Below are 15,282 nucleotides of genomic sequence, written 5' to 3'. Positions count from 1 at the left end.
ACTAATGGAAAAATTGCATCCAGCAGAATGTTATCACAACTGAAAGCTTTTGTTTCGGTTCACAAATGATTTTATGAAAATCTCCTGTATGACTTTCACAAATTAATTAGCAGATCATAACATTTTTTTTTCATTTGGAACAGACAGGTTTAATGGATGCTTCGTGACCATCTTAAACTCAGGATGAGCTATGGTTAACAATTACATGCAACAACATTTAGGTTCTTTCTGGTCATCCAAGACATAAATACTACCACAAGCTGCTGAGGCAATCTAGAAAATATTATATTATATTATATTATATTATATTATATTATATTATGCAGTACACACTGTCATATTATATAAAAATAATAATTCATGCTAGTAATCACTGTAAAAATCCATAACAAAATAATAACTATAAGATATAATTTCACTGAATCTCTTCTTCTTCACATCTATTATCTATTTCACACTGAACAGAAATGAAACTTTTAAGACCATCGCAATTTAAAACACTGGTAAGCCTGGAAAAATGACCGTTTCTGGCTGATCCGAAAATACAAGTTTCATCTAATTTTATCGGCTTCACTGTATACATTGAGATTTACTAGCAGAATCTGAACAACACAACTTCACAGGCATGCTTTTTTCTCAGACTATACAATGAGATAATGGCTAATGTCAGAATGAAAACATGCCTGTTGCATTAGCAAAGGCATTTGTTTAGGAGACTCAAGGTTAGTTAATCTTGTTTCAGGATGTAGGAATGCACACAAGAGTTATTAGGGGTTTTTTTTAGTGCAGGGATTGGACAAATGAAAATTTTAGTGATGTAGTGATTTTTTTAAATGGACGTGATTACAACCCATCATGAACAGGACATGAAAGTCATGTGGAGTTCAACACCTACATGAGTGCAGACATGAAGCCTTTTTTCACAGCAGACATTTTCAAAGTGTTGTGGTAAGCCAAATTATGGCACAGTGTAAGAATGACTGACAGCGAGCAAAAGAAGGATCCTGATAGATATAACAGATTTTATGATTTACACCCATGGTTCTCATAGGGATGATTATCATTCTTAAGACGACACTGCCAGCAAGCTGAAAAGCAAGCCAAAAGCTGAAAAGCAGGGTGCAAAACTTTTACATCCACCTAAATTTCCTACATTATTATAGTGAGAAAGGTAACCAACTATCTGATGACATTTAAAGCTAGACCTGCTCTGATAGCCTCACAGCAGGAGCAGGAGCTTTTAAACCTGCTCTATGTGTGCCGTTTGCACGTACTCACGTACCCTGTGTTTCTGGGTGTTGATTCTTCCAGACATGCTCAGTAGGTTAGGCTCTATTTAGGCCAGAGGTGTGAGTCTGTCTCTGTGTAATTGACTTCACCCTGCCTTTCATCCATTGTCAGCTAGGATATGCTCCAGCTAATCATTCAGAGGATAAAGGTACAATTAATGGATGTTGGATGCCCTGCCAGAGCCACTACCACTGCTGGACTGGACAGTGTATCACAGCAACTTCATTTGCAAATACTTTGAATGATTTGATGCAGTTAATAGTGTGGGGAATCACACATTATTAAAGATAAGAAATATTATAATTATAAAAATTATAACACCCTGTGGACTTGCAATGATATTAAACAAAATGAGCCGTTTTCCTTATAACTCCTATAATACAACTTTTCGAAATCTTTATTCTCCCTCGTCGTAGGGCTTTATTAGAGCACAGCAAGAAATAATGTCTCTTTAGGACCTTTTTCCCCCTAAATTCTCTAAAAGTAATGATGAAAATTAAAAATAACATTTTATGGTAATGTCCTGATCACTATAAAATGTAGGTGCAAAAATCGTTCTCCTTTGTAACGCAGTTTAAATTTCTTTTTCTGAAAGAAGATGTGAAATGTTCGAAACGCATTAGCGTGTCACTTTTCTTGTCAATCTAACTGTGATTTAATTTACCGGCTACACAACGCTAAAAAAAGAACTACTTACTGCATTCACATTGTTAAGAAAATAGTTGCAAGGCTGTAACTGTTGCAAGTATGGTGGATATATAAATATATTCTATTTATTTATAATACTATATTTCAAAAATTTCTGGGCTCATACATTAGGAAAAAAAACAGAGGTGCTCAGCTCACACTGGGAGTGAGTCTGTCCTGATCAGTATTCCTTTGGTGTATAGCGGGGCATAAATGAGCTAGACGCACTAAAAGCCAACAATGCCTGACAACCCAAGCTGTTCGGCACCACGTGCATCATCTTATCAAGCCCATCACACTGCACCTCCTTGTGCTTCACCGTGGCAGGGTTCAGGCTATTTGGAGTGTTTTCAGATCCATGAAATTGGATATGAATTTGCATTTTTGGGCTAACTCTTTCAATGTGACCCATTGTAATGAACAAGAGGAAATTAAAGAGAAACTATAAAGTGAAACTACTCTGTCAGAACTGCAGCTCAATTTTTTCCCCAGCCATTAGACAAAAGGCATAACAGAGTTTTTATTGTCAGAGAAATTGCACCTACCACCTCACACCTGGATTTAGGATTGCAGTAACAAATGTCACATGTGATGCTGGCAACAAATGTGTCACCCATTTTGCATTTTGACAACAAAGAGCATCTTTAAACTTCTGGAAGACTAAGATGAAATGTCGAGGTAGGATAAAATCCTATTAGTATATGTGATGCAAAAGCATAACATAATGATGTGCCTTGCTAAGATGACTGTTTTTTTTTATCTTGTTAATGTTGGAGAAAAGATTGAAAAAGGGCGGATTAGTATTTCCTGGTTAAAGTTCCAGATTAGTACATTCAGTGGAGTTTGGCATCACTACCATGTATGAGTCTAGCCAGGTAATAAGTTTGATGTCAAGCTATAAAAATATTATACTGTGTTACCATTTCTCAGCCCATTTATTTACTTTTTAGCACTGCCATTAACATTTAGTTGCTTTTGATGCAATAAATAATATGCTATGTAATTACAGCTTCACACTACAGTAAATAGTTTTATACTGTATGATTTTCTGTTGAAGAATGAAAAAACAGAGCGATTGAAAAATGATTTCAACTGTAGAAAGATGAGTTACTCATCAGTATAAATTCTTTCTATCTAGTTGCTACATAATAAGTGTTCAACTATCTTGCAGACGATGAATTGCAAGTTACCAATGAGGAAACCAAATAAATAAATAACTGCGATGACCACTGCTGTGAAACCGTCATCTTCTCTCATTTTGTCTGCGTCTTTTCTTGCCTCGCCTCCAATCTCTGTTCTCAGAGAAGAATCATTGAGTAAAACCCTAACAGCGTGTGATGCATGACGTTTAAGGAGTGATAAACATCAAAGGAGCCTATTCCTCACCGCTGGTGTCTCTTGACAAGTACAACTGCTAAGTGCACATGGCCTTTCTTCTGCAAAAAGAAAGAAAAAAAGAAAAAAAAAAGAAAGTCTTAATTTTCACCCTTTTCAAAAGCAGTGAAGAAGCCACAGAGCTGATGGAAATAAGATGAGCAAACAAAAGAAAGACACGGAAATCTTAGAAGCTCAGAGAAGCTGTGAGACTGTGTAAAATGTCAAGTCCTCACTTTTTTTGAAAAGTGGCAGCACAAAGAAAGGACTGTGAGTAAGTATGAAACTGTTCCATGGGTTTCCAGTTATACTGGCAGAGAAAACATGTAGTGATTAGTGTAACTAGTTGCCTCATAAATATGAAATTACGGTCACAGTTTTGCAGAACAGTATGATGTCACAGTGACATTGAACTATTAAGGCTATTCACTCCATATTCAATTACACGTCTGTGTGAAAAAGTAATTAGAAAATTCATTCTTGGCGGCTCTTTTTTAAGGTCAGACAGGAAAGCAAGCCAGGTGGAAGCAAAAGTCTGCTTTGTGCCCAGACCATAAAAAAGGAGAACTATACAGCATCAATAAATTGCTAAGATTTACACTGCTAAGATAAGCTGTTACTGCTGCACAGAATGGTGCAGAAATGGTGCAAAGCCCAGGAAGATAGGCTGTAAGGAAAGTCATTGTTAACTAAGACTGTTTGAGAAGACTGCTCAAAATCACTGCGCCGCTAGCTTACGTAGCATTGCCTTTATGCCACAGGTGGGCTGCCATTTACATGTGGCTCCATTTAGGCTTAGTGATTGTATGTGTGAGATTGCTGGTTTGTATAAGCACAGGGGAAGGTGACCTTTGGGTAAACGCATCAGTCTATTTCAAGCGAGGAAGCTGCACATACTTAAATAACTTGACAGACACCTTGATCTCCGAGAACCCCATTCTAATCAATTCATGCTTGAGTTTAAGGAAACATCTGTCACAGATGTGATGAAATTCGCTGCAAGTGCTTCTAAGAATAGGATAAAGTGGGGTCACAGAGACCTTGAGCTTTGGCCACAAAATCTAGGAACTTCATACTTGAGTACAAATTAAACTTTATGATAAAACTTGAAGAAATTCCCTGAAAGACTCAAAAGATATTGCCCTGATGGACAACCTAAAGACAACTCCGGTCAGGGTTATCTCCATGAAGGAGGCATTAAAATAATCATGTCGTATGCAATTAGAGATGTGAATCTGCTCAGAAATCACAGGCACCGAGATACAAGGGAAATGCATCCTAGATTGCGGTCATAAATACAGCTATTTCACCCTTCATTAAACACTGTGTTACCCTTGTGGCTCTATAAGCAGCAAAGAATCTAGGCAGCACCATGTTCCGTCTTCAGGACACACATTCAATACACTTTGCTTCGTTTGCAGGCCTTGCAATCTGTTATATAACGTTGCATCTTGCATCAGTGGAAATCCTTTCACTTACATAAAAAAAAAAACCATCCCTTGGGGATTAAGAAACTTAATCTGGCTCGATCACCAACTAAATTATTCCTTCCAGCACTCCCAGCAGGCAAGCAGAACCTTTTAAACGTGTAACTGTGTATTGTCAACAGGATCAGGACCCTTTTCTACTTTTAGAGATTTAAGCCCCTACCAGATGGTAACAGAAACTGTTACATCATCCATCTTTCAAAGGATTAAAAATGTAGGCCAGCTCAATTATTATATATGCAATAAACTTCCATGAAATACAAATTTGATGATATTAGAACCATTAGATGGTGCAAATCTAAGACTTTAATCTTGTTCACCAACAACAAAGACTGATTGCATTGTTAAAGAGAGCAAAATATTCAATTAGGAGAACTCTGCCGTCGCTGTTCTGGATTTGTTTCAGCAGCAGTGCCTTAAAGCTCTGTGTGCAACGTTTATCTTTATATTCACTCTGTTCACGCCATTACCTGGCCTTTGTCTGCTGAAGTTATTAGAAGAAGGAGTGCAATCCCCTTGATTTCTGAGAAAGCATTTTCAGCAATTCTGAGTCACAGTCTGTTACAAATGACATGATGCTGACTTTCATAACAGACTGCTCCTCTGTGAATGATTCCCTTGACCTGAAACCCACTCAATCACACAGCACACTTAATTAAGTTAAACCAAGAGCAATAAATAAGATGTACGACACATCACCACTGATGCTTGTCCTCATCCGTTGACAAAAGCAGCAGGTCTCAGGTCAGGCCCGGGCGATGGATGAGACCAATAACAATGACATACAGTTCAAGCCTGTCCCCAAAAATTGATAGGAAATGTGAATATGATCAACAGCCCACTGGCAACTCAGCACACAGATTTGCTCTATATGCTGAAGATTTAATGCTGCTTTGCGACAAAGAATTGCCAAATAGTTGCAAGATGAATATCTCTGGTGCTCTCCCGCCAAGGATCATCACTGTGTCTACTGTGGCAGAGAAACAGACATCAGAATTCAATCTAGCCGCACCATCTGTTCCCAGATATCAGGGTTGTCATTTGATATGGGCTGCCCATCAAGAGTGGAGGACTCAAGTTCACCTTGCCACGAGAGATGCCTTAGACTGTGGTCTTATAAAATGTGATGGATAAAAGCCGTAAAGCATCAGCTATAAGGGATCTGTCAAGGCCCACAACGCGACTGCAGTCTTCATCACAGCAGTGTGAGAAGTTTAGAAACACCTAGCAGAGTAAACGCTAGCACTGGAGCTTTAATCAGGGTCAAAGGATTCAATCATGAAAGGACATAAAAAAATGGCCCATTCATTTGGGTTTTCAATTAATAATTTCAACATTATGAGCCTGCTGTCTCTTGTTGCTGGCTGTTTTTGTTAAAAAAAAGCTCAGGTTTGCCAACAAACAATTTCCAGAGAACTCTACTGGGGCATTATACTATTCAGTGAACCGCAAGGTCTGATGTTCAATGAAGCTTTTACTTTTCTAAGGCAGAATAGACTGAACTAAACTCAAATGAAGTGAAGTCAAATCTGAGTGACCTTAACACAACAGAAGAGAAACAATAAAAGACAAAAGAATATAAACTGTTGACAAATGCTGAATTAAAGGCTTTGTTGGACGTAACCATGCCAAAGTTGCACCCGGTATCCTGCAGCTTTCTTATAAAAGTACTCTACCGAGGAGTGTACTTCTACTCACAGTATATATGCCATACTCACAAGGGTGTTATAGGATCAACAAGCAGGACCGGCTAAATTACCTTTTTCAATCTACGTTCTCTTATTAACTGTGAAAATAGCACCTACACTACTCACAGCAAATCCTGATTGCCAGATTCAGCTGCAATTTTTGGGTAGAATCCATTTTCATTTTCAAAATTGTAGTCTTCAGATCCAACCTCCACTGAGTGAAACGACTGGCAAATCCGGACACGAAAAGAACTGCGAATATACTTACATGCAACATGAAGGCTGGCCTCTCTGCTCACGATGGTGCCGAAAGAGTTCGATGCCATGCACTGGTAGATGCCGACGTCCTCCTCTTTATTAAGATGTGCGATGTGTAAGTTTCCTCCCATGAGAGAGTAACGAGACCCCGGTCTGGGCGTGATGAAAGAGTCGTTTAGCTTCCACCTGTGAATGCAAGCGCACGACGCATCACAAAACCCTTTGTAAAATAATTTGATCCGCATAATAATGTCATGCACATAAGAAGAGTGTCTGATGATAAGATTATGATAAAGTCACAGACTGTTAGGGATTCAGAAACAAAGCCATATGCATCCATTTAATTCATACTGGATTAAATAGATATTAAAAGAAATGACAGTGACTGATGTTTGCTGCAGGAAACCTGAATAAATATACCTAAATGAGAAGCAATCATCAACAGTTATTTCAAACAGCTGTTTATTTCTATGTCTTTCAGTTCAAATGCTTCATGATCATTTTTTTCTATTCCATTTATTCCACAAGGAACATGATCGACTTTCAATATTTAAAATCTTTGGGCGACTTAAGTTGATTTGCATAATTAAGGTTTATGTACTAAGAAACCTGTCGAGTTAATGATGCATCACATGACCATAACCTCCTCAATGATTGCAAAGACTTCAAGGTTAAGTTTCCATTAAGAGTATCCACTAAATGTTCTACAATCGATGTTTTGCAAAAAAAACAGACCCAAAGGATAAAATTGTTCCACTCTGTTTCATAGCTACTTTTATATTTAGATAAATGTGGTCAGTTTAAGAGTTGATGATGATGGTTTTTGCCTTAGTCAGCCAATGCTGTGTACACAGGGCACTTAGAGTCAGGAGAATAACTGAGAAAAATAGGTATTAAAAAATTCTAATAATGCAGAATTGCAGATTTGATTAGATGATCACAGCTCGCAGAAAGAAGGAAGTTTGAGGTTTCTATTTCAGACTTTCTTGCTATGGACAGTGTTAAGGATTAAGGCAAACAGAGACAGGGACACCACTGAAGGAGCGAGGGAACGGGGACATATGCAGCAGTGCGGCGTTCACCAGCAGATATGTTGGCTGGACTGATTAAATGATTTGTTTTGCAGCTAGAACAGAAGTTCAGATGACACAAATTTAGGGGCCACGTGACATAGTGATAGCTTGGTACAAATTAATTTGTCCTTGATACCTCGAAACAAACTTTCAACATGTGGCATCTTGAACCTCACGCTAAATCAAAACCACCGCTAGCTGGCACACGACCTTTGTTAAAAAGACAATAACAGGCCGTAAAAATGCCCCCAATATGTCTGTCTAAATATCAGCCCCATCATCAAAAGAGATATCACAGCAGCTGTCATCAATCTGGAAATCAGTTACTGATGTGGTGTACCAACTGCCACAGTTGGTGGCACCTGCTATAATTAAAGAACTAATTAAAACAAAATTTGATTTTATGTGAATCCAGGCGTGCCCTCAGAACTTAAACTAAGAAGGGCAGAACAATTTGCAGATCTGAACTCGGAAACGAGTTTTCGTTTAAAAACTAAAGTGACCAATTGCTTATTAAGTATTCCAGCCAATCCAAGTGATAACATCTTGTACATTCATTTCAATTTGTATCCATTAGGCATAACACCAAGGATCTTCAAGCTACATTAACGCCCGCATATGCTTATGTATGAGGGATCATTTTGAGCTATTACACATTAAATGCTTGGTTTTTGCGATTTGTATTTAATTACCCTGCCAGAAAACAGCTATGTAGCCCCATTTGATAGATTATAAATTAATAGCTTATGCGCTTGATGCACTTTAAAGTAAATCATTGCTTCTCATTTATTTTAATTTGTCAACATTTTAGAACTGTGCATTAATTTTGTTTTAGCACTGGGACTGCTCAGCTACACAGGGTATGTGTACTGAACAAGGACAACCTGCAGCAACTGTTTACTGCACCTCAACCCATCAAGTAATTTGCATCATGTTTATCATAGTGATAACCTCAGATCAGATGCCCCGTGGCAGTGCCTGTGCATCTTTACCAGTGGGACTGTAAAGAAAGCCTACAGCAGAAAGACATTTTCTGTCATATTATTCCTATTGTGTGAAAGAAACTCCATTAATGTGTCGCTCTATCACCCAGTCTCAACAATGACATCAGCGAGGTGGTGCTTGACTCTCTTGATCTTTTCATTGGTCAGGGATAGCAACGACAGGAAGCTCTTTCACTGAACTGTATAGATCAACGTCAAGCTGTCAATGGTAAATGGACTGATTCTTATATAGTGCTTTCCTATTCTCCTGAAGCTCTCAAAGCACTTTACACAACATGCCTTATTCACTCATTCATACAAGCACTTTTTCTATGCTCAAGTGTTTTTTGTCTAACATTCACACACATTCACACATCAGTGGATGCATTGAAGAGCAAGTTGGAGTCAGTATCTCAAGGATATTTGGCATGCAGACTACAACCACAAACCTTCTGCAGATTGTAGAATCTACCTTCAGTCTACCTCCTGAGCTACAGCCACCCCAGAGCAAATATACAAAACACCTGCAACTAAGGGCAGTTAATTAATAATTAATAATTTACAAAGAATGAGCAATGACATCAAATCAGTTTTATTAAGGCGATAAATCCTTTTACCATAGATTAATATAAGCCTTATTATTAATGTTATGTTGCTTTTGAAGTGAGCTATTTGAATGACAAAATAGAGCAGCCAACACTCGTGTGCTTGGTTAACAAGCTGCATTTATAAACTGTATGGCTGTGATGCAAGGACCTCTTAATTAGGGCTAAGTAACAGATTAATAGAATTTCACTTACCCAAAGTGGAACATAGAAATGGTTTTTCTATTAGATTCTGTTAAAAAGGCTCCAACAGGCACAAACAGCACAAAAATACAAGCGGCCCAACTCAGTTACTGGAATTTACTGGAATTAGGGGAGATGAAGCTTAGGAAACTGTAATAAGCCTGTACTGGCTGTGACTGAGAGAGACACAAATGTGTTATTGCAAGAGGCAAGTATCTACAAATCACAGTGGACACATCCACAGTTTATAAAAATAAAACAAATATCCATACTGTACAGTTTTTAAGAAAATTTCTGGCTACCTTTTCCGTCTCTGGAATATTACTTGGGAAGCATGCATAAAGCCATGTCTGCAGCTGTTACCTGTAGAAAGGAGGTGGGTGTCCCTGGGCCTCACAGCTAAACACCACCTCTCTGCGACTTTCGCCAGAACGAATGGGAAACACCACACTGCCAGGTTGTTTGGTAAACATGGGCCTCAGCAGGACTCCGCTTCCTGGGTGAAGAACCAACAAAACTAGATCAGCTTTGATGTCCTGCTAAACTGAAAACCACTTTGCACAGGTTTTTTTTTTTTCTGCAAGCAAGTGGATATTGAAGTCGGAGCGAGGGAGCGAGGGAGGAAAATTCTACGCAGGAGAAGCATAAACAGTACGCATTCCGTGCATGGATCTTTCGATCATGTGAGTAGAACTTGCTTGATCCCTGCGGTACTGCATAATCAGCTAGTAACCTTCATAAAACTTTAATGCAAACATCTGAAGGTACAGACTTGTCAAAAGCAAACCACACTGCCACCAGACTTAAATTTAATTTAAACCCTTCAAACCTATTGCAGCCCTCCCAGGGGATGTCAGCCAATAAAAGATCTGAAATAAAATGCCATAACAAACACTTAATTTGAATCTTTCTCTCTCATTTGACATGTCAAATTGTACCCTCGTAACTTAAAGTAAAAGACTCTCTGATTTCCAAAGTTGAGAGGGAGGAAATATTTGAGGGTGTGAGTGTGCTTTTACACATCACCTTGAATTACACTTTAAAGTATTTGTGCACTAATGCACTGTGTTGATGGTGGAGAACTGTTACAATACTCATTCTTTATGTGTTGTTTTATATGGACGAAACACCCAATACATATATATTAATTACAACAGTGTATTTAAATTCCTGGAGTGATAATAGAGAACCTTGATTAAAAAAAAAATTAAATACAAGAACAAAAAACATACACAACAAGGACAGGAGCATGTGTGACATTCGTTTCCTAGTTAATTACTAAGGTACAACAGAGATTACATGTTATTCATCAAAAGCATAAGAGCGATTCCTGTGGTAGTCAGTGCTTCATTACAATAAACATTTCTTTTTAAGGTGGAAGGGGAATTCATTTGTGTTTACCACAAAGCATTTGCATTTCAGTAATGGCACAGAAGTAGGAATATTTCATCATTAGGGAAACTAATCTGTATGAGAGACAGGTATCATCCTCGCGTCTCTGGAGTCCTGGGAGTACTCAAGATTCAAAATAACTCTCTGAAAGGGTGGAGATGTTTGACAAGGGATCTCATTGTTCCTTTCTGCAAGCATAACCCTTCAAAAAAGTTACACAGAATAAAAGGCTGTCTAATTATAATCTTTGTTACATGTAGCATGTCCGTCAAAGCAGAAAGGAGAGATGAATGATTACTAGAAGATCCTTATTGTGCAGCCTTTATTAAAATAAAATTGCACAGGAACTTGAAAGGAAGACAAACATGAGATGAATCATTTGCCTTATTAAAGTGACTATAAAGGATAACAAAGTTCAGCAGTTTACAGTTTAGAGTAAAATCACACATGTTTAATATCTGTAATATTCTGAATATTTATAATTGTGCTATTTGTATATAGTACAGCTATTTCTTATATTTTGTAACTTTGTAATATATTTTATTATTTAATTTACTTCAGTCTGTTACTGTTTGTATTGTCTTGTAGCAATCATAACCACATAATTTCCTTAAGGATTAATAAAGTATTATGATTCTGATTTCAATAAGATAAACATTTATCTTCAACATATGTCTTAAGCCACCTCACATTTCTTTGAATTTGCAAGGAAAATGGGAAAAGGGTGAAGTAATTTATTAAAGCATGTGCAAACATCCTTGGAGCTTGAAAGCCAACTGCATTTTTAGCAGTTGGCTTGAAAATGAAAATGAAATCTCTTAAGCAAACTTTCTTGTAACTTGCATAAACAGTCTTCAGGAATATCTTTCCAGATTTCTTCTTCTTTGGATGCTTTTTGTTCTCTTCTCAGTCACGATGATCCATCCAATAATGTTCAGGTCTAGGCTCTGGGGAGGCCAGCCCAGTGTTCTTCTTTGTGTTTTTCTATCCAAGTCCGCTTTTACTCCACTGTTAGTGTGTTGACACTTTTTTCCTAATCCCATCAATTATGACAAGATCCTCAACAACACTGGCTGAAATGCAGCCCCATATCATAACAGAGCCTCCACCATGTGTCACAGATGGCTGCAGGCACTCTCTCCTCACCTCCTCCTTACATGTTGACAACGATTTGAACCAAAATTTTCAAATTTGATTCATAATTCAATCAAACCTGTTGCGACTGATTTTCAGTTTAGTTCTCATGTAACATCTCACCTGTTTCTCCTGGTTTCCCTTCCTTAAGAATCGCCTCTCAACAGCCGCCTTTCCACTGAGACCATTTCTGTTAAGGCTTCAGTGAACAGTAGATGGATCAACCGACGGGGCGGAATTTATTGTCCTATTTCTTAAGGACATGACTTCCAAATACTGTTCATCTGCTGTAGATGTTTGGGGTTTTTGGGTTGTTGTTTTTTTAAGTATGCCACTTCTTTTTCTGTCCTCCACTTATCCGGTTTCCTCATTTTTTTAAAGTACACTTTGCACACCATGCTGAGATATGACAAGTTTTCGACCAATAGCTCTTTGAAAATCACCTTGTTCGTGTAAAAAAATATTTTATGTCTGTCAAACTGTGTTATCTTTGGCATTTTTTATACATTCAACTGTTTTTGTGACAGGCTGTTAGTATTAAAGTTGCTAAAGATACCATTTAAAAAATATTCTTTGCTCAGTTGTGTAGCATTGGTTCATAAATTAAGTTGGGTGCCTTTTTATCTTTGATTGATTCATAGGTCAGTGTTAAGTGATTTAATAAACAAACAAAATTATTCTTCTGAATCATTTCAGGTACAAGGACTGGACTGAAAATGAGTGAAAAAGCAACAAAGGAAAACTCTGAAAGACCTTCACAAAGGCCAGAGAACTTGTTTAACACCAGTTTAAAAATTGGGACTGCAATACAAAGAATTGGAGGGTGCCTCCAGACTTTTGCACAGTACTGTATGTTTGGTTATGGTGCTAAACTTACCTGATCGTTGCCAGCACCATGGCAACTGTTATTAAAAGGGTGATAAGAATAATGAGAAGGGATTGAGTTCCTGGGGCTGTGCCTAGGGGGCTCAGTTCAAACTGATGCAAACTCTCTGAAACTCTTTCGTTGCCTTAACGGGAATGAAAGAAAGATACGGTAGGGAATGCAGAATGACTGTCAAGCTTGCTTTCTGGTAATTGAACATTAAGGTTCTACACGCTACACCAGTCTGAAATCCACAGGCCCAAGAAATCAGTGAGAAATTTATTTTCTTCCCAGGAAGGCGTTATTTTGGAGGTATACTTGCTGGTCTAAAAAGAGAACAGATGCATATTGCAAAGACATCTGGACAACAGAAAGTTTTCAATTTAAAATCAGCACTGACACTCTGGTTGACAGACTGTTACGCCTTGTAAGACATAAAAAAAAAGTCAAAGTCATGCTAAAACCAGGCTGTCAAAATCTGATAGCAGGTCCAACACCAAGACCCATAAAATACAGAAAGTAAAAAGATAAAAGTTCTCTATCAGAGAAGCGCAGTGATCCAGAATCCTAACAGGAAGTTGGCTGGGGAATGCCGCAGGATAAAGCTGGAGGTCATTATGAAATAAGCCGGCTTTGCTCATATCTGTCACCTGCTGCCAGATGGTGATACGCGCGTGTTTTCTAAGACTCCTCAGACAACACAATACTCAGCATCGGAGCAAAAGTGGAAGGCAGAGAGAGCTGTTTCAGAGGCTGAAATAAAAACTAATCTCAAATTCAATACTAGCTGACAGCAAATGAATTCCTCCAGCTTACCTCAGCATGAATAAATAGGCATATGGGGAGTCAGCTGTGGGGGAGGTATCGGCCGTTTGTGAGGCCCCAAATCCATTAGTTTCAGCTCAGGGTTTTATGCATCAAATAAAAAAAAAATAAAAAAAAGCCAATCTGGCTTTTTAAGGCATCTTCCCCGCTGTCCAGGCCGATAAGGTACATCTTTAAGGTCTGTCATTTAGGAACAGCAAATGCTACTCAGTTTGGTTCAGGCTATTTCAAGCACAGTATGAGTTTGATCAAATCTTATTCAAAGGCTTGAAAAATGTGGTAGTCTTTTTTTTAATTCATGAAAAACCGAAATATTGAACTATAAAGAATAAAATAATTAGAAACTTCACTAGAAAAGAGAGGGAAAATTAACACAGTCTTGTGATTCAAGTGCTACAAACTTACAGAGAAATACTGCAAATACATAAAAAGAAACACAGGAGTTAACAGAGCTAATAAAAAAATGTGCCAGCCAATACTGCTGTGACTATCAGCTGGGGTGTGCTGTGCTGTGCTGTGCTGTTCTGTACTGCAGCCTCGTTAATTAAGTTAACAGCATTTTCACTTACACTGTCTTTGTAAGATAAATGTGACATGAATGTTCCAACCATGTCACCACATCTTCTAGCAAATCAAAGCTACTGCATCTCAAATGCAATAACACCAATTGCACCAAGTGTTTCCAGAGCTGTGTACACTGGGGAAACAGAATTGATTAGGTCCAAGTCCATATGCGGGAGTAACAAATTAAAGTTATTTCTTTGTTGTTCTCTGTTGTATATTGAATGTCTACATAAAGACAGGTATATATTGTTTTGAGAAGGATATTTTCATCTAGTTTAATCAAGTTTCCTCCTGTGCATGAGTAAGAAGGTCATTTGTCACCCATCAGATGTCAAGATATAGTAATAGGGATATTTATTATAAATGTGTAGAATGTTTTTAACCACAGCCATGAATGCCTGACTATTTTTGGTTTTAATTTTTGTCAATGTAGTATAGATTTCTTTCTTTCTCAACAGACTAAAAACCTCAAACAGTGATAACCCATATGGAAAAGATATATATAAATCTTATAAAGTTTGTATCTGTCTTGTGTGAAACTTGTATGAAAAGCATACAAGAGTGAAAACAGGTATAAGATCCCTTGAAGAATTATATAATGAAACTTGTATGTTTTGGATACTTACTAAAACAATATATGAAAGTAATGAGAAAGTGGCCATATAAGTTTTTACTATTTCTTTTCCATATGGGAATATAATGTGAAATCTGTGTAAAATATTGTATTTGTCTTGTTTATGATTGCATACACTCTAATTAAACTACGCTATATGAGTCAGTTATGACAAAGAAATCCCTGAAAATAAATGACTGGGGAAAACAATCATTTTCATTCATTCTTTCAAATCAAAACTAATTTGATGGTAATTTAAGA

General features: G+C 37.6%; 1 protein-coding gene across 1 annotated transcript in view; it reads right to left on the bottom strand.

Moving 5' to 3' along the window:
- Positions 1 to 15,282, bottom strand: part of cntn3a.1 (contactin 3a, tandem duplicate 1) — a 77,744-nt gene that overhangs the window by 43,294 nt on the left and 19,168 nt on the right. The window contains exons 3-4 of the mRNA XM_084917349.1: positions 9,992 to 10,124; positions 6,795 to 6,970 (exon numbers count right to left, since the gene is read on the bottom strand). Coding sequence (XP_084773475.1) covers positions 6,795 to 6,970; positions 9,992 to 10,124 — 309 coding nt within the window. The remainder of the gene's footprint in view (positions 1 to 6,794; positions 6,971 to 9,991; positions 10,125 to 15,282) is intronic.

This window comes from Perissodus microlepis, chromosome 20 (genome assembly GCF_051167445.1).
Source record: "Perissodus microlepis isolate ML-2025 ecotype Zambia chromosome 20, ASM5116744v1, whole genome shotgun sequence".
NCBI lineage: Eukaryota > Metazoa > Chordata > Actinopteri > Cichliformes > Cichlidae > Perissodus > Perissodus microlepis.
This window is presented reverse-complemented; position numbering and strand designations above follow the sequence as displayed.